General features: G+C 48.0%; 1 protein-coding gene across 2 annotated transcripts in view; it reads left to right on the top strand.

Annotated features, from left to right (window-relative positions):
• Positions 1–11290, top strand: part of CRYBA4 (crystallin beta A4) — a 33094-nt gene extending 21804 nt beyond the window's left edge. The window contains exons 3-6 of one of the 2 annotated variants that reach the window (XM_063808270.1): positions 4170–4288; positions 6351–6492; positions 8917–9059; positions 10968–11290. In XM_063808270.1, the coding sequence (XP_063664340.1) occupies positions 4170–4288; positions 6351–6492; positions 8917–9059; positions 10968–11115 (552 nt within the window). In that variant the 3' untranslated portion in view covers positions 11116–11290. Of the gene's footprint in view, positions 1–4169; positions 4289–5009; positions 6493–8916; positions 9060–10967 lie in introns of those variants that run through there. The other variant, XM_024352716.3, reaches the window with a different exon arrangement.
• The last annotated feature ends 327 nt before the right edge of the window (positions 11291–11617 follow it).

Consider the following 11617-nt stretch of genomic DNA (forward strand, 5'->3'; position numbering starts at 1 on the left):
CCTAGCTGGGCCTGGCTAGGTAGAGCTTGGCACATCGTGGGTTCTCAGTCAATAACTGGTGACTCAATGGTGGTTCCAATGGATCGGAACAGAAGGTAGAGTACGGAGGAGATAGGGAAACCAAGGCAAGGAGAGAGAAGTAAGGAGGCAGATAGAAGTAACAGACAAAGAGAGAGGTGGAGACAGAGACACAGAGAGGCACAGGGGACAAGGACAGTGAAGGAGCAAGAGACGGAGAGACAGAGGTCAAGGTGGGGCGATCAAGCCTCAGGATGGAGGAACACACGCCAGAAATCACAGGGCCCAATCCTCTCATTTCACAAATGGAGAAACCGAGGCCCAGGTGGAACAAATGACTTCAACACAGTCACACGGTGGGAACTCACAGTAGAGCTGGGGTCAGAAGGAGCCTAGGGAGCTGCTCAGCTAGGTCACCAGCAGTCGGCTCCCCAGTCCCAGGCAGGATGTATTGGGGGGGCATCTGGATAGGCTCCTGTCTCTTCTTTTTCGGGGTTCTAGGCTCCCCGTGGAGCCCAGCTCTGTCTTGAGCTCTCCCTGGCCTGGAGCCAGCTTTGCCTCTGTCCCTCCACCCACCCAGCACCCCCTTGCTTCCTAGCCTCTCCTTGGCCTTTTATCCTGGGCCAAGACTTGGTGGGTGGGGTGTGGGCAGGAACTGCAAGATGGGGTAGCCACTGGAACTGAGGCCAAGATGCCTGTGGTGAGGGCCCACCCACCAGTCTAGGCTTCAAAGCCAGGTCATCTGGGGCAGTTCCGTGCCCCCCCTAAAGCCCCAGGAATGGGCTGTCTGCCAGAGGGTGGGGGCAGAGAAGGGGGATGGCCCACCATGCTGGTGGCTCCACTCTGAGCATTTATTATTATTATTGTATCCTTCATTATATCTTTTTCTTTTTTGCCCTGTCTTATGGAGCCAATTTCTTTTCTTTTCTTTTTTTTTTTTTTTTTTTTTTTTGCATTTTCTTGTACTCCTCAGTATAAGGATGAACTTTCTGGGATTAACCCCAATTACAGATAAGGAAACTGAAGCAACTCCCTTTCCTTCCTCTCTCTCAGCCACTTTCTCATAAAAATGGAAATGTAAAATAAAATTGGAACTCACATCTTCTTTACTCATGAACACAGGCTCTTAAAAACTATGCACCCCTGCTTTTTGATCAACAATTAATAATAATCATCTTTCTAATTAGCAATGATGATGATGAAGATGATGGAAATACCATAATTTTTTTATGTTGCAGGAGCAATTCCAGCTGCTGTTCATGTGCTATTCACATTTATGCTCACAATACCCCTGTTTCTTAGACTAATCCCAACTTACCTCGTTACACCCATTTTACACACAAGTAAACTGAGGCTCAGAGTGCGTAAGTAACATGCTTAAAAGTTACCCAGCCAGCAAGAGTGGGATGCAAACCCAGGCAGTCTGGCTGTAGAGGGTGCATTGTTAACCTTTAATTTTCATGCCAACCCTTCATCAAAGTCATGCATTCCTTTTTTTTTTTTTTTTTTTTTTTTGAGACAGGGTCTTGCTCTGTCACCCAGGCTCGAGAGAAATGGCGTGATCTTGGCTCACTGAAACCCCTGCCTCCAGGTTCAAGCAATTCTCCTGCCTCAGCCTCCCTAGTAGCTGGGATTACAGGCGCCCGCCGCTACTCCCGGCTAATTTTTGTGTTTTTAGTAGAGACGGAGTTTCACCATGTTGGCCAGCCTGGTCTTGAACTCCTGACCTCAGGTGATCCACCCACCTCGGCCTCCCAAAGTGCTGAGATTACAGGCGTGAGCCCTTGCGCCCAGCCTAAAGTCATGCGTTTGATAGAGCTGCATTTCACCCTCTTAAAAGGAAACTGGTGTGGCCATTTTACAGGTCATGAGCAGGACTGAGGTGTCCTCCAGGTCACACAGATGGTAAGTAAGAAGCAGGGCTGGATTTCATCTCAGATGATCTGGTTTCCAGTCATGCTGTTTTCCTATGCTTGTTACACCCATTTTACACACAAGTATGTATGTATGAGGGAGCTCTTAGGTCCCTCATACGCCAATTCAGAGGGCAGGGTTTCGGGACAAGAGGCACACAGCAAATTGTACAAGTCCTGGATATCTGGCAAGTGTGCTACAGTTTGCAAAGCATGTTTGCAACTAACAGCTCCTCTATGCTGCCCACAGTGCCATCCGGATTCATCTTCAGGCGTTGTGGACCCAGCAGGCCCTGGCCTAGCCCTCTTCTCCTGCCTCACTTCCCTTCAGGTCCCCTGAGCTCCAGGCCAATTGGGCTACCAGCTCTTTCTTGTACATGTGCCCCAAGTTCCCACCTCTGAACTTTTTCTTAGAATGCCTCTCCTTCCATCTCACTCTGTACATATCTTCCTCATCCTTCAGAGTCTAGTTCAAATGCCTCCTCCAACAGGAAGCCTATCTGGATTGCTTCAACTGGAAGAGAAAGGGGAAAGAGAGGAGGAAAGGAATAGGCATTTCCTGAATGTTTACTCTGTACCAGGCATGTTATGTAACCTCACAACAACTCTGTGATATGGTTTGTTTCTGCCCCATTTTATAGGCAGAAATTGAGGGGAAATGACTCGCTGGAGCTCACATAGCTAGGAAGGATGCTTCTGGACTCCTCATCTAGTGCTCATTCTCCTGCTCTAGTCAGGAACCTTGTGGGGCTGATGAGGGCCAATATTCCACCTCTCTCCTTCTTCGTGGCTGATCCCTGGGGGTGGTGATCTGGTCCATTCCCTCCCTGCTAAAGCCAGAGCTGCTGACGGCTTGCCATTGGCTCTTCAGCCAGGGCTGGCTTTTGTTTCTGTGGCCCAGTTGCTGAGTCGGGGCTTTGTCTCCCAGGGGCCCCTCTTCCCTCCCTGCCTATAAGAGCCCGACCTCGGCTGCTCTCAGATCTGACATGTTCCCTGGGCCTATCTCGGTAAGTCCCAGGTTTGGAGGAAGGGTGGGATCAGAGTTCTGAGTGAGCATCCTGGGAGGCGAGGAACCCAGGTCCCCAGTCCTAGGGATGTCACTGTGTCATCCTGAATGCCATCCTCATCCTAACCAAGGATGAGCCCCAACCATCAAGACCAGCACCTGCTTCCCTCATTTAAAAACAAATCATTCCTGTAGCCCTATTGCCTAAATTTCCACCATCAGAGCTACCTCTTTGAGCTAGGTGCTGTCTTTGGAGGGGCTCTCTTATGCTGAGCGTTTCAGCACCCACCCACCAGCAGCCACAAAAATTTTCCCATAACAAGCAGATAAGAGAATACAGAGTGGGGCTCAGAGTCAATGAGACCCAGCAAGGGTGAGTTTTGAGATGGGGATAGGATGGAAGATGGCATTGGTGACAGATGGAAAGGACAGGAGAGGGACAGGCCAAAGCCATGCGTTGCCCCTAGCCCAGTCACTCCTGGACTCCCTATGTGGATCCTGACCAGGTCCAAGCCAGCCATCTGCATAAAGAGGAGAGCAGAGGGTCAGGGTGGAAGATTATAATGTTCTTCTCTTCTGTAGGAAGGGGCCACAATGACCCTGCAATGCACAAAGTCAGCGGGACCCTGGAAGGTAGGAAGAGGCATGGGGAGGGGGTGTTCAGGGGGTATGGGGAGGGTTCAGGTCCCCATGAATCCTAGGAGGGGGGCATTATAAATGCCTATTTCACAGAGGTGCAATCAAGGCTCAGAGTTGAGAAGGGACTTGTATGTCACATACAGGGAGGTCGAATGTGAACTTGGGTCTTCTGGTTCCCAAAGTTGACCGTTACACTCTTTGGCAGAGGTTGCAGTCTTTGGGCATGATTTCTTTGACCATCTCTGTGTGTGTTTGTTTGTTTTATAAAGCTTTTGGATTTATCATCAGCCTTTAAAAGCCTGGAAGAACCACATAAAAGTCCAGATCTAGTGATTGTCTTGAGAAATTGGAAGGTCTGGCCTGCATTCCCACTTGGCAACCATTGGTGGCACTGGGAAGAGGCCACCCATTTACCTGGCACCTGTGCTGTCTAGCGTCTCACAGTTATCACTGCTCTTGCCTTCCTGGCTCCTGGAGGAATCTGAGTTTGCAATCCCTGCTTTACCTGCCAGATCCTGGGGCGAGCCCCCAACCTCTCACCCTCCACGGGACTCTGATGCGGATCTCCACCTTTTTTTTTTTTCCTGGCACAGATGGTGGTATGGGATGAGGACGGCTTCCAGGGCCGGCGGCACGAGTTCACGGCCGAGTGCCCCAGCGTGCTGGAGCTTGGCTTCGAGACTGTGCGATCTTTGAAAGTGCTGAGTGGAGCGTGAGTCTAGGGGGACACTGAGTTGGGGTAGAGGGTGGACAGGAAGGGACCTAGAGACGGGTGCTAGGACTTTTAGATATTCTAGGTCCTCTCTCCCTAGGCTCTTACTGTTGTGCCCTCCTGAAGTGCTGAGGAGCGTGCAGGACTGCCATGTAAGATTATGCAGGTTGCGCACTGCCCAACAGTAGGAGGGTGCCATTTACACAGACCCTGCCCACTGGGTGAGGCAGTTCTGCAGGAGATCCTTAGAATCCAGTGTTGGATCTAAAAATGTCCCTCCTAGCCATAAATTGAAAGCCAACATCACTCGCCTAAAGTAGAAGGTAACTGTAAAAATAAACATAATGTTTTAATGCTATTAATTTTTAGCTAGATAGTCTTGCTGCTAAGCATGTGGCCTGATCATTTTTTGTAAAAAAAAAAAAATTAAAAAACAAAAAAGAGAGTGAGAGAGAGAGATTAGTGAGACACAGAGAGGTGTTAAGGACACACTAATAACACACCAAGACTTTCTAGACCAGTGCCATTCAGTGGACCTGTCTGCAATGATGGAGATGTTCTACATCTGCACCATCCATTTCAGAGCCACTGGCCAGATGTGACCATTGAGGATTTGAAAGGTAGCCAGCATGAGTAGAGAACTGAATCTTGTTTAATCTTAATTTATTTAACTTTAAATTTAATTAGCTACATGTGGCCAGTGGCTACCATATTAGATAGAAGGTTCTAGAAGGTTGGAAAGCAGGTAGAAAGGAGATGTGGCCAGTAGCTACCATATTGGATAGAAGGCTCTAGAAGGTTGGAAAGTAGTTAGAAAGATGTGGCCAGTAGCTACCATATTGGATAGAAGGTTCTAGAAGGCAGGAAAGTAAATAGAAAGGAGGTGTGGCCAGTAGCTACCATACTGGATAAAAGTTCTAGAAGTTTGGAAAGTAGATCGAAAGGAGATGTGGCCAGTAGCTTCCATATTGGATAGAAGGTTCTAGAAAGTTGGAAAGTAGATAGACAGGAGATGTGGCCAGTAGCTATCATATTGGATAGAAGGTTGTAGAAGTTTGGAAAGCAGATAGGAGATTTGGAGTCACTTAATGCTACGCCTGTGAGTGCCACCTGAGGTCATCTTGGGTGATTTTTGCACATCTCATGCTTTAGTAAATACTCTTTTAGCTTCTGATTTGTGCAGGTGGGGAATGGGGGTCAGATGGGAACAGAGGCTTTCTAGGGGTATGTCCAGCAGGCTGACAGACTCAGCCAGTAAGCAGACAATGAGCTTGGATAGATTCAGACAGTTTATTACTTATACAGACAGTAAAGGCAAGGTGCAGCCTCCTGTGTCCCTTGTCCTACTGGATGACACCAAAACAAAGGGGGCTGAATGACAGGCAGTAGGAATGGTAGGAACCCCGTGGCTGAAGAGCTGCTTCCATGCTTCAACGATAGCTTGCTGCTGTCGCCTGTGGGGAGGCGAGGTGGAAAGCCCCACATCTCAGAGTGGCCAGAGAGGCAGATGAGGGGCTGCCTCGTGGCAGCCTCCCACAAGAGAGGGAGGAAAATGAGAGACGGCCATGCGGTCGCTCCTCGCAAGACTGCCCGTCTCCCACACCCTGGCAGGATCACAGGGAATTCCACCAAGGTGAGGTCAGTCTGTGATCAGCTTTGCCTCCTTGGCCTCTGTGGACACGGACAGAGGAGCAAGGTTGTCAGGGCACCTGTGTGAAGCAGTTTCCCTACCTATGGGACACACAGCAAGTCAGGTCTAGAGCTGGGTTCCTCAACTCTGGCGCTACTGACGTTTCAGGCTGGATCATCCTTTGCAGGGAAGGCTGGCCTGTGCATTATGGGATGTTTAGCAGCATCCGTGGCCTCTACCCGATAGATGGCCTTCGCAGTCCCTCCCCTAGTCGTGACAACCAAAAATGTCTCCAGCCATCGTCAAGTGTTCCCTGGGGGCACAGTCACCCCTGAATGGTTGTGATTGTGACCGTTCTAGACTCAATTGCTGGTCTAGAATGCAGGGTGAGGGGGACGCTTACCTCCTGCACGCTCTACCCTCTGTCTGCAGGTGGGTGGGCTTCGAGCATGCTGGCTTCCAAGGGCAGCAGTACATTCTGGAACGGGGCGAATATCCAAGCTGGGATGCCTGGGGCGGCAACACGGCCTACCCCGCCGAGAGGCTCACCTCCTTCCGGCCTGTGGCCTGTGCTGTGAGTTCTACCACTGCTGCGTCCTGGGGAGGCCCACGCCCCACACGTGGGCACTTCAGAATCAAAGGTCCCAGAGTTGAAATTCTCATGTCGCCACTTCAAGCTGTGTGACAAGGGCTGTTCAGTCTCTTTCCTCTCTAAGCCTGAATTTCTTCATCTTGAAATGGGGCAATAGTACCAATGTTCTTGGGAAGAAGAACGTATAACATCTGACCAGATCCTGCCTTAAACTCTCTGCTCACAGCAACCCCGGTTGTGATAGGAGCCCCTGCCAGTTTTGTGCCCTTTTTTTTGTGATTCAGGGACCCTGAGAGAATCTGGGTACCAGGGATGGTAGGGCCAAGTGGGGAGGAAAGGTTTCATTTCTTGCTCCTAATTCAGTATCAGTGCTCCTGATCTTACATTTTACTGCTGTTTTTGGAGTGTGGGTGGAGGTGGGCATTATTATTCCCATCTCACCAATGAAAAAATTGAGGCTCAGAAAGGTGTATTTTAGGCTGGGCATGGTGTCTCACACCTGTAATCCCAGCACTTTGGGAGGCCAAGGCGGGTGGATCACTTGAGGCCAGGAGTTCAAGATCAGCTTGGCCAACATGGTGAAACCCCGTCTCTACTGAAAATACAAAAAAATTAGTTGAGTGTGGTGGCACATGCCTGTAGTCCCAGCTACTCAGGAGGCTGAGGCAGGAGAATCACTTAAACCGGGGAGACAGAGGTTGCAGTGAGCCAAGATCTCACCACTGCATTCCAGCCTGGGCACCAGAGCAAGACTCTGTCTCAAAAAAAAAAAAAAAAGTGTGTTTTATTTTTCAACTCTTATTGATTTAAAATGACATAAGTCACCATATTTACCATCCAAAATTCTGAAGGAAAATCCTGCTATGGTTAGGGTTGAGTATCCCTTATCTGAAATGCTTGGGACCAGAAGTGTTTTGGATTTTGAATATTTCCTCCAGATTTTGCAATATTTGTAATACTTACAGCTGAGCAGCCTGAATCCAAAAATCCAAAATCTGAAATACTCCAGTGAGCATTCTTTGGTGTCATGTCGTCACTCAAAAAGTTTTAGATTTTGGAGCATTTTGGATTTCGGATTTTTAGGTTAGGGATGTTCAACCTATACATTTTTGTCTCTATGTATATACACATCCAAATCAACATCTACATCTATATCTGTATAATCTATATATCTTATCTATATTGCACACATAATTTTGTCATAAAATTGGAATCATAATGAATCTAAGGCTTGGAAACTAGCTTTTCTCACTGAGCAAATGTGTCACAATCATCAGTCCAGGTGATTAAATCTCACTTCCATTGTTTTTCATAGCTCCCTAGTGTTCTGTTTTGTGAATAAGTCCATTTGTTCATTTATTCTGCAAACAGTCTAGATATTGTGCTAATATAGGGACCCGTGGTGGGCTGCAACAGAAACAATCCCTCATTCCCAGCAGTTTGCAACTCCTGATTTCATTTAGTCCTCAAAAGAACCCTGAAAAATGGGTTAGTTTCATTTTATAGATACAGGAACAGAGGCTCAGAAATCCTGTCTAACCTCAGTCAGTTGGTAAGTGGCAGCTGCCTCCTAGTAGGAAGGATTTGAGATGATATCTCTACACCCCCTTTCTTTCCTTCTTTTTTCTTTTCTTTTCCTTTCCCCTCCCTCCCTCCCTTCTTTCTTTCTCTCTTTCTTTTCTTTCTCTTTCTTTCTTTTTCTCTTTCTTTCTTTCTCTCTCTCTCCTTCCTTCCTTCTCTCTCTCTCGCTCTTTCTTTCTTTCTTTTTCTTTCTTTCTTTCTTTTGATGGAGTTTTTGCTTTTGTTGTCCAGGCTGGAGTGCAATGCCACAATCTCGGCTCACTGCAACCTCTGCCTCCCAGGTTCAAGCGATTCTCCTGCCTCAGTCTCCCAAGTAGCTGAGATTACAGGCATGTGCCACCACACTTGGCTAATTTTTTGTATTTAGTAGAGACAGGGTTTCACCATGTTCGTCGGGCTGGTCTTGAACTCCTGACCTCAGGTGATCCACCCTCCTCGGCCTCCCAAAATGCTGGGATTATAGGCGTGAGCCACCGCGCCGGGCCTCTACACCCTTTTTCTTAACCACAGTGTAATGCCTCAGCTTACCACTGGATCCCCAATTTTGGACATAAAGGTTGACTCCTTTTTTTGTTTGTTTGTTTTTGAAAAAACTGTTATTATAAACATTCTTGCAGCCTATTTATTCCATTATTATTTTCTTTGTGGAAATTTCTGGAAGGGCAAATGGCAAGGTTTCTGGTACCTGTTGCCTTATTGCCCTTCCAAAAGGTTTGCAAGGAAGGCTGATTTGGGAGACAAGGGCAGGGAGTGTGGAGGCCAGGAGAGGCTCCTGGGTTTCCAACTGGGAGCCTGGTGGTCTGACTGTGTTCCCTGTTCCTGTAGAACCACCGTGACTCGAGGCTGACAATCTTCGAGCAAGAGAACTTCCTGGGCAAGAAAGGAGAGCTGAGCGATGACTATCCTTCCCTCCAGGCCATGGGATGGGAAGGCAATGAAGTAGGGTCCTTCCACGTCCACTCTGGGGCGTAAGTGTATTCAAGGCTCTACCTGGCAGGGGAGGGGCTACTGGGAGGGGTAGGTGTACCTCCTGTGAAAACTGTGTGCTGGGGACTTTTGTGCTCTGATGCCCACATTCCAGAGGAGAACACTGAGGCACAGGGAGGTATCAGGCAGAATTTGAGGGACTGAAACCCAGATCAAACTGGTTTGAGCCCAGAAGATATTTATCAGCCCCTGTAATTAGCTTCAAGCACAGCTGGATCCAGGTACTACAGCAAGTATCTCTCTCCCCCTACAACCCCCAACCTGTTGCCCTGCCTGCCTCTGTGTGACTATATTCTTAGACAAGCTCTTCCTGTGTGAAGGCAAAGGTGGTGGCTTCATCTTTACATCCAGCCCTAGGGAAAGACAGTGTCCAGGCTCAGTGATTCTATTAAAGGTTCCAAGAAAGGTGCTCATTGGTCCAGCTGGGTCCTGTGCTCAACTCTGAACCAATCACCATGCCCACAGGAATGGGGTGTTCTGATTGGCTAGGTTTGGTCATGTGGTCATTGCTAGATTCAGCCTCATTTTATCACCTTGGCTGAGAGTGAGAGGCAACAGCCTCTTTGGCTAGAAGAGGGGAGAATGAATGCCCCTAGCCATAAAACACAGGTGTGGCTCCAGCAACCTGCTCAAAGTCCATCAGCAGGTAGGTAACAACCCAGCTTCAAACTCAGCACTGACTGGCCCTTTCCTTTCCACCCAGGAGGTGGCAGGTGAAGGCTAAGGTGTGAGATTCTTATTTAGGGAGGACATCAGAGCCACTTTCTGAGGTGCCCCTTGGCTCCTGGTAGGCAGGGGGCAAAGATGGGAGGTAGGGTTTTTCATCTTTTTTTTTTTCTTTTTTTGGCTTTAGTTTTCTCAGGAACCACCAAAGAATCATGTTGTTTTAGAGTAAGAGGGACCCCTTGTGATTCTTGAGTTCACTTCCTCTTTTACAGAAAGGGAAATGGAGGCTTGGAAAACCAGACACCAATCCTTGTCCTGAACAGAGTAGAAATCAATGAGTTGGGCCAGACGCGGTGGCTCACGCCTGTAATCCCAGCCCTTTGGGAGGCCGAGGTGGGCGGATCACCCGAGGTCAGGAGTTCGAGACCAGCCGGCCAACATGGTGAAACCCCGTCTCTGCTAAAAATACAAAAAATTAGCCGGGTGTCGTGGCTATGCCTCTAGTCCCAGCCACTCGGATGAGGCAGAATTACTTGAACCCAGGAGGCAGAGGTTGCAGTGAGCCGAGGTCATGCCACTGCACTCCAGTCTGGGCAACAGAGCGAGACTCTGTCTCAGAAAAAAAAAAAAAAGAAAGAAATCAACGAATTGAAATGATAGCTTTTTTTCTTGGAAGTGCCTCTGGATAAGGAAGGAGGGAGAAAGGGGAAAGAACAAGACTTCCCATTCCTTCACTTGTTCACTTATTCAGCAAATATTTAGGAACTCCTTCTTCTGTGCTAGACTTTTATATATTTATGCAGGTGGTGATAACGATGAACAAAACATACGCGTTCCTACACTCAGGAGCTTACCTGCTGGCAGGGGAGGCTGATATTTTACAAATAATTTGAAAACTATCGAATTACATGAGTGCTACAAAGGTATAATAAGGGACTGTGGCCTGATTTGGGGAACGAGTCAGATTGCCCTCATAATTAAGATGAGCCATGAAGGACAAATACAACTTGTCTAGGAAAAGAAAGGCTGGGATGGTGCTTCTGGCAAAGGGAATGGCATGATCAAAGGCCCTGTGGTAGGGGAGAGAGCATGGCACATTGTGAGCACTGAAGAAAGGCCAGGATGGCTGGAATTGTGTGCGTGTGCATAGATCCCTTTGCCCCTGTGTTGATCACCATGCTGGTGTCTCTGTAGAGTAACTGTCTGCCTTTTCTCTTTTCCAGTTGGGTTTGCTCCCAGTTTCCGGGCTACCGAGGATTTCAGTATGTGCTGGAATGCGATCACCATTCCGGTGACTACAAGCATTTCCGGGAGTGGGGCTCTCATGCCCCGACCTTCCAGGTGCAGAGCATCCGCAGGATCCAGCAGTGAACAGGGGTGTGGCACGGAGGAGCACATGCGTGCTTATCTGCAATGGAGGCGCTCTGGAGGGTGTGGCGTGTTCTCTCCTTCTGCCTCCCCCTGTAACCTGTGTGAACCCATGTGAACTGGTCCGTGCACAGTCAGCACAAAAAACTCAAACGAATAAAAAAGAGAAAGTCCGGTATTAATTGTGCTTTTCAATTTTATTAATCTTTTCAAAGAACCGGTTTTTAGCCTTGTTTTCTCTATCATTATTCCACTGATTTTTACTCTTAACTTCAGTATTTCCTTTCTTCTATTTACTTCAGGCCTACTTTGTTCTTAGTTTTTCTAGCTTTTTTTTAAGGCAGACTTTTGGGTCATTAATTTTAGGCCTCTCTTTCCCCCACCCAGTATGGTCATTTAGCTATAAATTTCCCTCCAAGTATGGCTTTAGCTGCTTCCCACAAATATTAATTTGATGTGTTTTCATTATCATTCAGTTTGATATTTTCTAGTTTCACTTGTGGTT

Source organism: Pan troglodytes, chromosome 23 (assembly GCF_028858775.2).
Source record: "Pan troglodytes isolate AG18354 chromosome 23, NHGRI_mPanTro3-v2.0_pri, whole genome shotgun sequence".
Lineage (NCBI taxonomy): Eukaryota > Metazoa > Chordata > Mammalia > Primates > Hominidae > Pan > Pan troglodytes.